A 16,533-nucleotide genomic window follows, 5' to 3' on the forward strand; every position below is an offset into this window, starting at 1 on the left:
CCCGGCTTCTGGCACGTATAACAAACGCCCGCTCGCCTCATCTCGAACCGCTTTCTGCGTTCGGCTTCGGCTGCCGCCGTCTCCTTAGGTTCGGTCGCACTGCTTCCACTCGCATCCGCACTACGCGCGTTCCCCTTTGCTCTCATGGGTGTGAACTTCGGCCTCTCGAACTTCGAGCCAAATTCACCCTTTTGACCATCCTTAGCTCCGCGAGCTCGACGCGTCACAAACTCCTCGGCTAGCTCAGCGGCTCTAGCCACCGTACAAACGTCTGGCCTATCCAAGACCCAGTATCGCACGTTCTCCGGTAACCGACTATAAAACTGTTCTAGCCCGAAACACTGCAGAACTTTATCGTGGTCACCAAACGCTTTCTCTTCTTTGAGCCACTCCTGCATGTTCGACATAAGCCTATACGCAAACTCTGTATAAGACTCACTTTTGCCTTTCTCATTTTCCCGAAACTTCCGACGGAACGCCTCCGCAGACAGCCGGTACTTTTTTAGAAGACTCGATTTCACTGTGTCGAAATCCTCTGCCTCCTCTCTATCCAAGCGAGCGACTACGTCGGCCGCCTCGCCGGGTAACAAAGTGAGCAAGCGCTGTGGCCACGTTTCCCGAGAGAACCCCTGCTTCTCGCACGTTCGCTCAAAGTTAACCAGGAACAAACCAATGTCCTCTCCAAGCTTAAACGGCCGCATCAGGTCCGTCATTTTGAACAATACGCGTTCTCCTGCACCGTGTGCCTGACTTCCATTACGAGCGCGTTCCATCTCTACCTCAAGACGCTTCATTTCCAAAGCGTGTTGACGGTCACGCTCTTGTTGCTCTCGCTCTTTCTGTTCTTTAAGTTCGCGCTCCTGTTTCTCTTTTTGCTCTTTAAGTTCGCGCTCCTGTTTCTCTTTTTGCTCTTTAATTTCGCGCTCCTGTCTTTTTGACCTCTCCTCAATAGTCTCAAGGCATTCCGACAGCTCGTCATCCTCAGCCTCTAACTCAAGAATAGCCTTTAGCAGTTCAGGTTTTCTTAGTTTGTCTGAGACATCCAGACCCAACTCTCTTGCAAGCTCCAACAATTTCGGTTTGCGCAACGACTTCAAATCCATGGCTGCTCTGAATGCTGCTTTCTCTACTGCTTACTATTGTCTTGCCGCAAACTAACCCGGCAGCAACGACAACCACAATTACCAGCTCTGTTTCTGACACTAACAAAAGCCTGGCAAAGCTCAGAAGAAGAAAGTCCCGCACTCACCAAACCTCGCAGCCAAGAGTCCAGCGCAGTCGTTCCGCTGCAGGCAACCAGTCATCACACAGGGCTCGTTGCACTGCTCCCGGATCGTCGTTGAGCTGCTCAGCATACAGTCAACTGCATCTCTTCGCTGCTGGCCTCCGTTGTCGCGATCTCACCGCTGGCAGACAGTTGTTTGAAGTCGGAGGCGATCCCACCGCTGCCACCAGATGTTTGGGATCGGACTGCTGGTACGATCTGTTGGGAACTCGGCGCTGACGCCCGTGGTTGTACCTGGGTCGCAAGCCCCAAGGGTAGCGTTGGCCTGGCGGCCTGGGGTACAACTGGAAGCATCCGAAGGTCCCGGCAAAGCATGAGTCGACTGGTAACAACGAAACAACTTGTTTATTTTAACATCGCAAAGAGTTGGCGGTCAGGTTTGACCGAAGTAGAGAGACGGGAGAGCACTTCACTCAACAGAAGAAATCGGAGCCCTCTTTTTGGCGTCCGGGGGCAGCTGTTTTTATACTCTCGCAGTTGAGGGCAAGAAGGAACCCCTCAAAAGACGAGCACGTGAATGTACAATGGGCTAATGGTGACGCACACTGTCGTAGCGATGCCGTAGCACCATGTCGAGCACGATCTCGTAGCACCCTGTCGTGGCGCTGCCGGTCGGACACAATGACTGTAATGAGAGGATGGTCCCTGCTTTGGCATCGCCTGTTTCGGGCACAATGACTGGAACGAGATCCCTGCTTTGGCATCGCCTGTTTCGGGCACAATGACTGGAATGAGATCCCTGCTTTGGCATCGCCTGTTTCGGGCACAATGACTGGAATGCGAGGATGATCCCTAGGCGGTCGCATCGCCGCAGTCGCGCCTGGAAACACCTGGCGATGAGTGTTGCGGCGACGACGATCGGGCCAAAATGTCTGCCGCCCCGCCGCAGTCGCGCCGGCAAAACCACGTGTCGCAGGCGAAACGCAACACAAACGACACAAGAAATAATTGAGGCATTTCACATTAAAAGATTGCGAAATACTTGTGTTAGGCAGGCACCAATATTACTGTTAGAAAATGAACTTCAGTATATCCTCAGCACGTGCGTTAATCTCAAGTAGTGCTCTTTCCTGTTTGGTTTTTATGGCTTCCCTACCTTCTGATATGTTTAACTCTTAACTGATAGTCTTCAGACAATGTCATATTTGTTTGCTGCGGTTTTTGCCAATCACTTATATATATATTGATCGCTTAAATAAAGATTTATTCATGAGTTAGCACTCATCTTGTATTCTTCTAGTCTTCATCTGCGTCTCTTCGCGCTACAATCCAATAATAAGGGTATTGACGTTACGCGCTCTGTTACAAGCGGATGTCGTTATTAATCATTCTGTGCTTCCCATTGTTAACGACCGCCTTATCATTCATCACGTTGACACGAGACGCGTTTTATGCTTTTCTTTATCGAAAGGACTTATGTGGTATGCACTGTATCTGTGCGCAGGCACACGTTATGTCATTTATAATGATGAGTGTCGTGGGGCGCAGACTTTCACGTGGAATGCCAAAGTACACTGACAATATTTTAAAAAGAAATGTAGAAAAATAACTCCCAGATGTTTGGTGATCTGAAGAACTAATACATCATTGAAAGCGAAGCAATATGAACGAGTTCTCAACCCTTCGGATGTGCTAGATTTGTGTGCCGACTGTTCCTGGCCTGGTTATATGGCCGCTTCAGAGATCTCATGCATGCGGGTTGCGTACCTGGAACACGCCGTCAGTTTTCACCGCTCCAGCCGAAAAAAAAAAAGCCATAACCGACCTCTCATGTGAAACCGCTTAAACGCCGCTTGGGAGACAAAAATTACAAATTACTGGCTAAAATAAAGAAGCACACAAAATTGCCTATTCAGTTGAGCTGTAAGCAAGGTAACTTACAATAATTGACAATTCCCTTTCGAAGCTACAATTTGGGACTCCAACATAGGTGTCGCTACTGGCGGTTCTTTGAGTGACATTTGATAATGAGCTGCCAGCCCGCACTGTGGCCTTCCGTGCTGCACGAGGACGGCTGCGAAACTGCTCTTAACAGTTGCGCTGTGAAAACCGAGTGCCCCGTCAGGATTTGAAACCAGTTTCACAGACTCCGAGTCTGAGGCTCTACCTCTCAGCTACTCTGCCGATGCAGCAGAAAATAATGCGGCTGGACAATTATACGGCGCCTGACCTTCTTGAGCACTGGTTAAGATACTTGTTTTACGGCAAACTCAGCTGCTTACTTATCAAGGAGCGGTGAAGGAATAAAGCGACACGCTGTGTAGAAAAGACAAGGAATACAGGGTTGCGTCTCACCTCCGCTGACCCGCCGTGGTTGCTCAGTGGCTATGGTGTTGGACTGCTGAGCACGAGGTCGCGGGATCGAATCCCGGCCACGGCGGCCGCATTTCGATGTGGGCGAAATGCGAAAACACTCGTGTGCTTAGATTTAGGTGCACGTTAAAGAACCTCAGGTGGTCAAAATTTCCGGAGTCCCTCACTACGGCGTGCCTCATAATCAGAAAGTGGTTTTGGCACGTAAAACCCCAAATATTATTATATTATTATCACCTCCGCTGCTCCACCGAGCATATCTATACTTGTGCGACCCTAGCCGCCTCGCACTATACGGCAGTATCACTGACTAAAGCTTTAACGTTCTTTTCAAAAGCAGACTGCTGGCGTTCAGCTGCCAATGTTAATCCCAACCGATACCGCGCGAGATAGTGCACGAGTTTGCCGTCGCTTCACTGTTTTACATTATGGGCGAAACTGCAAATGCTTTCTTGCCGAAATACCTGTGTTGCGATCTGTGGCTAAATTTACAGTTTGCGCCAATTTGTCGTCCTTTATTTCTGACTGTACCTGGCGCCCTCTTCCCATTTCTACTACCTCTTTCTTCACACTTGACCGCGCTCCTGAAGAAATTAAAGTGTTACAACGACAACTTCAGCTATATTGACGCACCCGAACATATTCCATTGTTTTTTGTTGAAGCTGCTGTGTAGTTGTTAGATTTACGTGTATGCCTTTTCATTCTTACGAAAGCGGAGGGTGCAAAGGCAAAGGTTCCAAAATTTGACGGTGGGGTCGTTCCGTTAATATGGAGCTCATTCGTGTTTCACCAGAATTTTATTGTCCCCGTGTTACAGAGGGGCGGGGATCTGAAGGCGGCATGCGAGATCAGATCTGTATAGACAGCTTTGTGTTTTCATTTGGGAACGCGTTTTTGTTGCAGCACGATTGGCTTTCAACTTTCCGCCCCATGTCGCTTGACTAGTGAGCTTATCATCCAGTTATGTGATAATTTTATTGATCGAATTCTGAGTTTAGAGATTCCTCTTGTAGAAACAGCCTCAATATAGCGAAGATGTAATCATTCTAGACAGGTTTATTTAACAGGCATACTTTAACTCTAGGGCTCATTTACACACATCGATTAACGGCGAAATATCTACAAGGTTTTCACTGATATCTTATTCTGCCCGGTCGTATGTAGCCTGTTCTGAATATTTCAACGTGCCATTAGTCTTTTTAATCACGAATTGGTGCAGCCTCTTTTAATAAAATTTGACATTTCAACCAATGAATCGTCCACAATGAACAATGAATCATCAATGAAAAACCTTTTGAGTTAGGCGGAACTGCGAAACGAAAAAAAAAGAACTGATGCTTGCTTTGCGACGATTTAATGTAGCACTCAAAACTGTTAAGACTCTCGCGACGGTCCCTCCCCCCTCCATATTGCCAAAACTTCCCTGCTTCAACAAAAACATTAATGTTACAAACTGCAAAACAGTAAGTTCTCAAGGACTATAATAACTATGAACTGCATGCGTCCACAACAGTCAAACGATCGCCTCTCCCTACTTCGCGCTCTTCAGCACATCAACTCAGCGGCATAGATCGTCCAGGAAAGGAAAAAATGGCACCCGTTCGAATGTAGCAGGAAGCTACTAAGCAAACCCATATAGGTTTCTCAGAAGGAAAGCTTCTCAGTAAAAAAAAAACAATTATGCGGTTTGCGGGTCAAACCCAGAACCACCGTTTTCCTCGGGGTGCTGCACGAACCCAAGAGCTGCCACCAAAACAGTATATATACATAAATGAGCCACAAGCACGGCTAGCATGGTGACGTGGAGTGGGTGCTGCGGGCTCACCTGCTGCCCGGCGGCAAGCGGGAGCTTGACGGCGTCAAACATTGCCGGGTGCGCCAGGAGAGCTGCGTCCATTTCCTTGAAGGCACCCTTCTGCAGGAGGGCTTCCTTGCCGCCATAGTTTTCCTGGCCTGGAGTGCCCAGCACCACCACCTAACAGGTGATGGGTACATGGAATGACCAGCAGCAATACGATACAATGCCAAAGACGAAACGCAGGAACCACTAAGACGGAGCGCCGACCCTCAGCTAAAAAAAGTTTACTGAAAAAAAATGCATGTACGTGACGATGACGGTTTTTTTATTGCGTCCTGTTTGAAATGGGGTGGTGAAAAATAGCCACCTAGCCTACTTGAGCTAAGCAGGTTTTGCTACCGTGTAGTAAAATCTGATTAGCTTAAACAGTCTATTATTTTGCCTTTCTTTCCTTGATATTTTTTTTATTAGAGATCTGTCTCTGTATTGTACTTTTGGCGATGCTTGTGACAACCCCGGTTCTACCAATCTCGTGACTGCTTTTTTTTTACCATTACTCTAAAAATCACTCGCTTATCTCGACCGCTTACTAGGTGAGCCTCCCATCAGATTCGTACCCCAGCGCTTCCGGAAGGTGGACGTATCGTGCGGTGTTGTCTGGTCCTCGCTGGGTGAATATCTTCGCATTCCATTACTATGTGCTGCTAAGTCATCTCCGGACTTTTGCTGCAGCAGACGCAAGCCTCAACTTGTTGCGAATATTTTATCCGGTACGATATTTTCAGTGGTTTGCCATCAAGGCACCGCCCTTTTGTGCTATGGTACAAATTTTCTCTCTTGTTTTCAGACTTTCTGTCTTTGCAAATGTTCATCGCCCTTATTGTTTTCACAATTTGCATCCAACTTGCAGAGCATACATCCTTTTACTTTAGTTACCTGCCTGTCACAAACCGAAACACGGCAAAGCAGTAACATGGCATGCCTCCTTGCTGCTTCCATTTGTCATTGAAAATGGCATTATCTTTTGCGCTGTTCTTTCATGATGTCACGCCAACTCGCCCAGCTGTCCTTACATTTGCAACACAAATTTCTCATAGAGATGCAGTACTGAACTTTTCTATGCTGCTGGCAGCTCCTTCACACGCAGCCTTACACAAGGTGCAAAGTCTGACGTCAGGTAGTTGTGGTGGCGCTGCCGCCAGTTTTGGTGCGCGCGAGAACAAACTGAAGAAGCAAGGGCAAGAGTGTGTCTCGTTTAAATTCACCAAGTATACGTATTCTATTTGCCAAATTTCGAGCATCCAACGACACTGTCGTCAGTAATGAGGCATCGTTCGGATCCCGAAGTCACTGACAGCAGTTATGCACATTTCCTTTGACGTCTTACCCTAAAGATTTCTAGTGCAAAGTGGCGAATTGTATATGGACAAGACGCTGTCCCAGGGACCACATAGCGAAAAACTAACTTGCATGTGGGCTTGATACAACGTTCATTTCACTACGACTTTGTTGTCAGTGAAGCTGTATTTCCACGAAATGACGCTGGCTCAACTGGCGGGCCAACTTGACGTGGTCCAATGCAGCCAAATCATGACGCTCCAGGGGCCGAATTCGCAAGCCTTGTGTTCGGCAATGATGTTTGCCGTTGGCCGACTGTCCTCGCGAATGATGCGTCCAGCTTTGCATTTGGCTGAAATTTGCTCGTACGAACAATTGTAGCGTGAGAACATTTCGTGAATACGGGCCCAGATCACCTGCTTTCTGCGCGACCCATTGCAACTGAGCCTAGGCACCCTTGTCTGTGGAGAGTAAATCAGTGATCAATCCCGTCTGGTGAATCCTGTCGCAGCTTCAGTTACCTGCATCTTTTCAGTTAGATGAGCTGAGGCTCATGTTCACAAGCACACTCACACTGTTACTCGCTTAAACTGGGGCCGAATTCGCAAAACTCTTCGTTAGTAATAGCTCCTTGCCATTGGCCGGTGGCCTTCAGCTAATAATATGCCCAGCACAAGATTGACAATAATATGTTCTTACAAACAACTATAGCGTAAGAGTTTTTTGCGAACACGTGCGCTGGCTTTGTGCTCCGCCTACTGCAGAAAAAATGAAGGGAGTCGTGGCTCCTCAATAAACGCTCGTCGGCTATTTCCCAGCTATAATTCCGCAACCATGCTGTTTGAGAATATACTCGGAAGCAGTTCACAGAATGCAAGCGTGCTGCTCAAGCCTTAACTCCTCCTTACAGGAACTCGCCGAAATCCATTACTGAGGGGCAGATGCTTCTTCAATCGTGAAGTGACGTTGACCTTGGTACACTTTGCTGATTAAGAGGAGAACAACTAATCGAGGCGCTTCCGTGAGAGCACATGCAAGTAACTGTCGTTCTTCCGCCTGCTCTTACCTTCCCGCGAATGTTCTTGAACTCGTTCATGACCTCCTTGACGGCGATGGCGGCACCGACGGCGCACTCGGCGACCAGATTATGGCCGCAGGCGTGGCCGATCTCTGGCAGGGCATCGTACTCACAAAGGAACGCAACCGTTGGTCCTGCACAGTGTCGACGACGAATGGGAAAGCAATTGCCTTTGACAAAATATAAATGCATTAATTACTGGATAAATGAATCAATGAATACAATTCTTTTTTACTGGAACTGTGTCAACATCATCGTCATCATAATCAACAGAAGCCTATTATCGGCTTAATAGGCTTCCATTACCCATGTCTCGCGCTATCCCTGATTCCAAGCTATGCCCGCTAATTTCCTAATTTCATCAAACCACCAAATTCTAAGGAGTCATCGACTGCGCTTGTCTTCCCTTGGCCCTTATTCGACAATTCCTAATAGAGGACCGGTTACCTGCCCTGAGGGATATTTGTCGCTGATGACCAGGCGGTCACATGCGATGGATGGAGGGATGCATGAATGGATGGCCATTTTGGATAGATGGATCCATCTTCAGGGCCATCCAGCTTTAACCCTGGATCACGCCAGCGCGCTTATACCTTTGTCATCACAGCTCCAACACTTCGTATCCCAACTGCCCCGCTACGTAAACAAATGTAGGACATATCCTTTTCTCTTGTCCCGTAGCCCTACAATCTCTTCGCTACCATAATCCCCCTTTCTCCCCACTGGAGGGTGTGGTTGGTGTCATAGGCGTTCGCCGACCAGCTGGCCATGGTCGTCCTAGCAGAGAAATATCTAAAGGTATTAGTCCGACCTGGAATAAAATATGTTCTCTCTCTGAACGATCATAGGTCCGGCACCATGCTGATCACGCTGAGCACGACTGAATATATTACGCCCACCACCACATGTACACACGCCGGTGAAGCTGGCAAGAACGTTCACGCACCGTAATATACCTAGAGAGATGTGGAGTCCGCAGATTCACATGTGATGCTTGTTTATTCCTGCTCTTGTGACCTGCCCGCAGCATTGTTTCGCTTTCGTGCACGTAGGCTATACATGGAACAGAGAACTGGTTATAGCGGCAACATTATGTTTTCTAATATTAGAAACCCCTCATCTTTCCTCGAGCGTCGTGTTATGGCTTCTATAAAACATTCGCCTCCTCAAAGCCCCATAGAATCAGGTAAACAGTGCGTTTGGGTTCCCTGACCTTTGGAGCCACCACTTTGCTACCCGATCCCTACGATAGGGTCCAGGAGGCGTACGCTATCAAGCCAGCCTAAAACCCTTGCATCTGCAAGAAATAGCGAAAAGTGCGGGCAGCGCCTCCTGGTTTTCGCCCTGGAAGAAAAAATTATTTGCGCGAGCCATGGGAGCCGCGTTACATTATGCGGTTGTATGGCACTAGGCGGCCAATGCGGGGATTTGGCGTCTCTTTTGAACCCATTCGCTCCTTTTCCCTTCGCGTGAACAAACGGAGAAGAATGCAGCAACTCCGGAAGCAATTATCGTGATATCGAATAAATATCATAACAAAGGGAATGCACAGGCGTGAACTTGCGTGCCGGTCGAGATCGGAGAACGATGCTCAGGATGCGAGTCTCGTATACCAGCTGCTCCTGGCACAAACCACAGGGCCTGATGATGATATCTTCCTATCATGTAGCTCACCGGCGAGATAAAAGCATTTGGCTACTTTTCCAAGACCAGGGGGGGGGGAGATTTAAACGAGCCAATGGTTACGGCGCCCTACCGTGGCAGCTAGCAGCGCCACTTCATTCAATGCCATTTACTGTGGATTGCAGCACCATGATGTCAACATGCAGTTATTACCATCCGTGGTATGAAATGGGAGCCACGTTACATTAATTTATTTGCTGAATTTCTTGCCCTCCGAAGTGACCTTAATGTTGCGATCGAATCCTGGCTGCTGCGGCAATGGGGGCGATGGGGGCGAAATGGAAAACACCTGTCTATAGTGCATTGGGGGAACGTTAACCCCCGGTGGTCCAAATTAATCCGGAGTCCCCCACTACAGCTTTCCTCGCAATCATATCGTGTTTTTGGGTCGCAAATCCTCACAATTTATTTAATTATTTAGCTGCATTTCTTTACGGTGCTGTATAGCGCCGTGGAACAGCACCGTGCTTTAGATAAGCAAGACTGTAGTTCGAATTCAAGCACGCTGTGGCGACATATCTTATTTGTGACTTGCGTTTTGAGTAAATTTACTATTCTGTATGTGTTAACAGACCTTCTAAGATAACAGACGATTAGGCCGGGCTCAGTGAGACTTTTGAGGCCGAGAAGAAAAAAAAACCAGCAGTGGGGGAATGGTAAAAATGCGTCCTCGAGAGCTGATATCTTGTCGCTCGCTACCTGACCCCAAGTTAAAATCAACGCATTTCAAGAAAGGCTACACGTAACTACGTACGCATCAGTGATGTAGCGGTTAGATTCAGGTGCTTTCGCAACCAATCTGCCAGCGCACGCTCGGAAAGCAAAGAGCTACGCCACACTTGATAACGTCACTCGAAGCACGTACTGACCGTCCAATCCTCCGGGTGCCGCGAACTCCGCCCTGAAGGCGGTGTCCATTAGGTACCGACGCCTGACCTTGAAGCCCCTGCGCTCCAGGAAATCGCAGAGCTTGTCGTGGGCTGTGGCCTCCTTCAGCGAGGTCTCCGGGTTCGCCCACAGGAACCGACTCAGATCCCACAGGTCTCCGGCGCTGGTCTCGACCGCCTGATGCACCGTCGCGTCCAGTGCGAGAGCCATCACGCCAATACCGTGATACGCTGTCAGTTTCCGCAGGAACAGCCTTCTGGAACCAGTGCAGGATCGTCACGGGTACAACTTTAGGGGTCTTTGTGCAGCCTAAACGTTCACGTAGCTTTCGCACTGTTTGCCACTCTTAACTAGTAGACGCGTTCATCTCCGAACTAGACGCTTTACGACGAAACAGAGTTCCTTTCAGACTCTCTTGAGATCGGGGCTCCCTCGCGCACTCGTCCAACCCTTCCTGGCTCTTCGCAAAATATAAGTCACGATGATGATAACGACGTGTCACATACTCACAGAGGGGGATTGGCCAACAAGCAAGCGGTGGAGTAAGTGAGCGAGAAACTCGGCCATACGTTGGTGTTCCATGACGTGAGGATGATGGTGATTTCTACCTCAGTGGCACAAAAACGAACTGGGGGGTTAGGCCAAGAACCAGGTGGCGCTATAACAATAACGTAAATAAAAACACGAAGGAAACGAAACCTAAAACAAATAAAACTGCGTATTACGGTTGTCAGCCTTGCACCACAAGAATAAATAGAAAGAACTTCGACTCGGCGGACGTCATCAGTTCTTCCTGGAACCTTTCCTAGTATCAGTGCTTCCGTCGATGCCTGGTCTCCCACGCTCAAGTGCCACCAAGTGAGCGTACATGACACGCACGATGTTATCTGCAAACGCTGTAAGTGATGAGAGCTTCGCGGAGAAGTATATATGGGAATGAATGTGTAGAGGTCATTTTCATTCTCCACCCCGAATTACGACGGCAAGAAGGCGGCAATGATGAGAAGCTGCGCATGATGATGATGAACCCCGACAATGGCACATGCCCACAACGGGGAAACGGCAAGAAGCGGGCGGCAGAGCAACAGTAGCGTCCCAGAATTTCCTTGAAACAATGATGGTGATGATGATTATTTATCGGCACCCCCTTTGAAAAGAGGCGGTGACAAATGGTGACTTAGTTTGCTTGAGTTATTCAGGTATGCCATACATGCTTTCCATTCTGAAATTTTTGTATACATCTCCTTAATGTTTTTTTCTCCGATTCAAAACATCTATATCTACCTTGTACCGATACATATGCCTGTAACGGATCTAGTCGTATCATTCTCTTCGCAGCTTTTTTCCCTCCTATACACTTAACGTCTCTTACTTATCTCGACTAGTGACTGGTTGATGCTTCAGCCCACGTTAAATCCAAGCACTTCTGGAAGGTGTACGTTACCTACACATATCACTGGGTGAGACGTGTAGACCTTCGCTTTCCATTAGGATGTGCTGAGTGGTTGTGCTGAGCCCCAACTATCAAAGCGTTTGCCATGCATGCTTTTCATTCTAGGATTTTTGTATACATCTCCTTAATCATTCTCCTCTTATTCAACACTTCTATGCCTACCTTGTACCGCTACCTATGCCTGTAACGGATCTGGTACAGATTTTCCGTTATAATTTCTTTCGTGCAATTCTTTTAAATCTTCTTTGTCTCCATTCTTTGGATGCACTTAGACGTCGCTTTCTCTCTCTTTCTTTTTGATGACCCCTGGTTGTCAATTTACTCTTTCAACTACCCTGTACTTGGTTGCAACTTTCTTGACCTCTTCTTCCATTTTGTGTCCATACTTTTCAGGTGCAGATATACTTCCGCATTTGAGCCGCCCATTTATTTTTATACATGTTCCTTAGTTTTTCTCCGAAACTTAGTTTTCCTGTACTCGTCCAGCTTCAAAAGAGGCCTAACCGATGTCACCCTGCATTGCCTAATTTGCGGTTTTACCGTGGGCTTCCAAAGCCAACCGGCCTACCAATTTTTGGTTAACTTCCAACCTTGACAAGACATCCCGATTTTAAACACAGAATGGAATTTGAGAACGTTAGCGTTGGCGCCAGTACTCCTTTCCAGAAACCAGCAGTGTGCGCAGCGACCCCTCATGGTCAAGCACGGAGCGGGGACAATCCCGTCGAAAAAAGCGTGTCGAGTGCGGATTTTAACGCGATAGCGTTAAGGAGCTCGTGTCGCAGAAAAGCCGGTGTTGGCGGCGTTGGCCGTGAGCGAAAAATCCCGGAAGGAAATTGATAAATAACAACAACTTGCAAGATGGGCTGGGTGGGAATCGAACCAGGGTCTCCGGAGTGGGAATAATAATAATATTTGGTGTTTTACGTGCCAAAACCACTTTCTGATTATGAGGCACGCCGTAGTGGAGGACTCCGGAAAATTTTTGACCATCTGGGGTTCTTTAACGTGCACCTAAATCTAGGTACACGGGTGTTTTCGCATTTCGCCCCCATCGAAATGCGGCCGCCGTGGCCGGGATTCGATCCCGCGACCTCGTGCTCAGCAGCCCAACACCATAGCCACTGAGTAACCACGGCGGGTTCCGGAGTGTGAGACGGAGACGCTACCACTCAGCCATGAGTTACATAATTCAAAGCGGGACAAAAGCGCCTCTAGTGAATGTGGTGTTGCCTTAGAAACGTGCCGCAGAAAGTTATACTGCGGTGTATATCGGTAATTATGAGCATGTAAATTATAGAAGTCCCAGTTAAACGAGTAGCGAAGTACGTTTCCGCTACATTTCTTCTGCGCTTGGCGCACACGCAGAGCCATCTTGCGGCAAACACAGAAGACCCCCTTCTCGCGATGTACGGCGCTGCCCCGAATGGTGGCGCGCCACTCACCCGCTTCTCCCCTTCGTCTCGTCAAAAGCATGCCGAGCGAATGAGTGGGCGGTGCGAACGGGGTGCGATAACACTTTCGCGTTCCACTCTTGAAGGCGAAGCTCAAGCGTGCTCCAATCTTCTTTCTTTTTTTCGACTTTTCATGGGAGGAACACGGCACAGCTTTATCTACAGCAGCGGACGATTATGGCTACGGTGCCTGGCGCTGACATTGAGAAACCCTAGCAGTGGTAAGCAGCGTACGCCATCTGTCGCCTTCTTCACCGGTGTTGATTATCTGCTGTCCGCAGTTCGCACAGTTACGCTATTCAACCGCAATACTTTCTACTATTGCACCCCATGCAACACTGTTTTTCTGGGTGCGCGAGTGGCCAGTGTATCTCGTTTATGACAATGACAATGACAATGATGTTTATTTGCATCAGTACATGACGCGAGGAGCATGCAGAAAAAGCTGCCACATGGACAGCTTGACGAAGCCGCAGGCCCCCGCATTGGCGTTTGCGCGGCGTTAGCGAGCACAAAGGTAGTACATCATTGTTTAGAAATGTCCTTTACACAATATTGAGCATCGCGAACCATGCGAAGCAAATGAAGAAAAAAGAAAGATGTGCTCTAACAGGTCATAGTAAAAATCATCTCTAACCAATAAGGATAAAAACAATGATAGGCACAACGGTATCGCAACTGTTCAAAAAAAAAAAAAGCGGACTGAAGGTGCGCATCGGTAGGGCTTGTCGAATATGAAGAGGCGCACTACTTCGGACCGTTGCGTACTTTTTATCTTGCGTCTTGGACAATCGCCCACAGTGGGTAGGAGCCACATACTTGATAGAAGACAACAACAACAATATTAAATAATGGCGTTTTATTATCCAAAACCACGATTTGATCGTGAGGCACGCCGTAGTGGGGGACTCCGGAAATTTGTACCACCTGGGATTCTTTAACGTGCACCTTAATCTAAGTACACTGGTGTTTTCGCATTTCGCTTCCATCGAAATGCGGCAGCCGTGGCCTGGGATTCGATCCCACGACCTCGTGCTTAGCAGCCCAACACCATAGCCACTAAGCAACTACGGCGGGTGACGACGACGACGACGACGACGGCACCACCACCGCCAACAACAACAACATTGACAAGTCTGGTCTGCCTTCCCCACCTTTCTGTCTCTTATGCAATGAAAGTGCCAAACTGCCTTTAGCGCGCAAAATATTTTTAGACGAACCATCCTGAAACCTTGGCTTGAGTAAGGCTGTTCCGGTAACTACTTCCTTTGGTGCTACCAAACTGGTCTACAGACACGGGAACGTTTGAGAAGCCCTCTGCAGGTTACTGCACAATAAAAAAACAATTGCTTACTAAAATGGTTATTTTTCCTGTTTTATGATCATATGCATATATACAGCAATAGTGTGGTATTTAGCCTTCATATCCGTAAGAGTTGCGACTTCATTTCACAAATAAAGGTTACTAATTTTATTTCAACTTAGTTTCCTCTAAAAAAATGGCCTTTGCATCACCAGCTTCATGGCCAATATCCTACAGAGCAGGTTGCGCCCATTTCACCAAGGAACAATAACGACAACTGGTGCAGGTTATAGACGTTTCTGAGGGGTGTTAATAGTAGTAAGGACCGAAGCCAAATGTATGCTTTTGATTTACGTAACCTTCAGTAATTATGGGAAACAACACATCGGGGTGATCACCCAGGGAAGTACGCAATATTTTCAATACTAGCTTTAGAGTTGAAAAAGAAAAGGACACAAGCTCAGCAAAAAAAAAAATAATAATAGGCAGTAAATTCGTAACCGGCAGCATTCATTGACAGCGAAGAACAGCGGTGCAATGTCTGTCTACGGCAATTCTCGTCGGCTCGATGATCATTTCGGTGAAATTAGTTCTGAAAATTCTTCACTAACGGGTACCTTTTATATCGTTTCTGAATACTTCAATCATAATTTTGTTTCAGTCATTCTGACCATGCACTTACGCACTACTCCTGTGGTCAGGAAAGTGGAACTGAGCCTGCCAGTATAGTAAGTCGTTCAATCGCTGTTGTATTCAGTTTATGACGAGAAGTAAATGTACGCTTACAATCATTAATGGCTGCTAGTTCTTCAAAAAACACAATCGCGACGTTGAGGCTAGGTAAATAGCGCTTTTGAAAGGCTGAATTACTTACCTATAGAAATCGCACGCATGTCCCAATAAAGGTCCCCCATAAATTGGTTTTGCGTGACAAAAGAGGGACAGGTGGGAATAGCCGAGAAGTGCTTTGATCGAGCGGAGTTTGCGAATACAGGGTTTTTATTCTATGTAGCTTGAAAGGGAGCAGCTATAGTTGTTACCAACGTAAGCGGACGACACCTTCATTCCTTTTATTGTTATCACATAAAACAAGAGCGTACACTGAAAACACGATCCCACGAGGGAAGCGCTGATACGATTAGCCCCGCGTTTGGTTTATCGCGCACCGCCAGGGACGAGCAATTTGCTCGTGTGCACTCTGTCGCAGCTTTCACTTGGACGGCACGCGAGTGGTCTTCCACGTCGCGAAGTCACTCCGCACCCGCGCCATGAGTCCCGCGTCCGACATCAAGTCCAGCGCCGTGAGGGCGAGGGCCTCGGCGGCGCGCAGCGCTGACCGGTGCGCTCCATCGGTCGCCGCGGCCTCGGCGAACGCCTTCGTGTGGGGCATCGACGGGGTCCCGATGTCGAAGGAAGGGTGCATGGCGGGCAGCACGTACGACACGTTCCCGGCGTCCGTAGACCCGGCACTCCTGAGGGTCACACCCGGATCGGCGTCCGCAAATACGGCGCCTGCGCCCGTTGCACAACTCTACAATTAGGCGAGATCCCGGAGAAAAGAACAAAAACTTGGAGCACGCTGAAGCTTCGCCTCAGTAAGAGTGGAATGCGATAGCATTCAAAGATCCCTGACTGCTTCTTCTCACGCTTCAGGCAACCGACGCTTACGTAACCGTAATGTATACCGGCATACGCTGGCGGCGGACACTATGCGCGAAGGCGATTAAAGGAATTTTGAAGATGTTGTACCTTGCTAAGAGCACTGCGCTTGCGGTGGCGGTTTGATGTTCGAGGGTTATCCGTGTTTCAAATATATGTCAGTTGCTAGTCCAGCGATGTGGTGTCTCTTCTTTCTGTCGTGTTGGCGTCTCAATTTTTCCGCTGGATTTCTCAATATAAACATAAACCAACTGGCCCAGCGAGCAGCTCTTATACTGTT

The 16,533-nt window shown here is 48.1% G+C and overlaps 1 protein-coding gene across 2 annotated transcripts in view; it reads right to left on the reverse strand.

The window, feature by feature from the left end:
- Positions 1–16,533, reverse strand: part of LOC142588355 (xaa-Arg dipeptidase-like) — a 76,599-nt gene that overhangs the window by 24,770 nt on the left and 35,296 nt on the right. The window contains exons 2-4 of one of the 2 annotated variants that reach the window (XM_075699989.1): positions 10,366–10,640; positions 7,802–7,947; positions 5,425–5,574 (exon numbers count right to left, since the gene is read on the reverse strand). In XM_075699989.1, the coding sequence (XP_075556104.1) occupies positions 5,425–5,574; positions 7,802–7,947; positions 10,366–10,594 (525 nt within the window). In that variant the 5' untranslated portion in view covers positions 10,595–10,640. Of the gene's footprint in view, positions 1–5,424; positions 5,575–7,801; positions 7,948–10,365; positions 10,641–15,649; positions 16,107–16,533 lie in introns of those variants that run through there. The other variant, XM_075699988.1, reaches the window with a different exon arrangement.

This window comes from Dermacentor variabilis, chromosome 7, assembly GCF_050947875.1.
Source record: "Dermacentor variabilis isolate Ectoservices chromosome 7, ASM5094787v1, whole genome shotgun sequence".
Classification (NCBI taxonomy): domain Eukaryota; kingdom Metazoa; phylum Arthropoda; class Arachnida; order Ixodida; family Ixodidae; genus Dermacentor; species Dermacentor variabilis.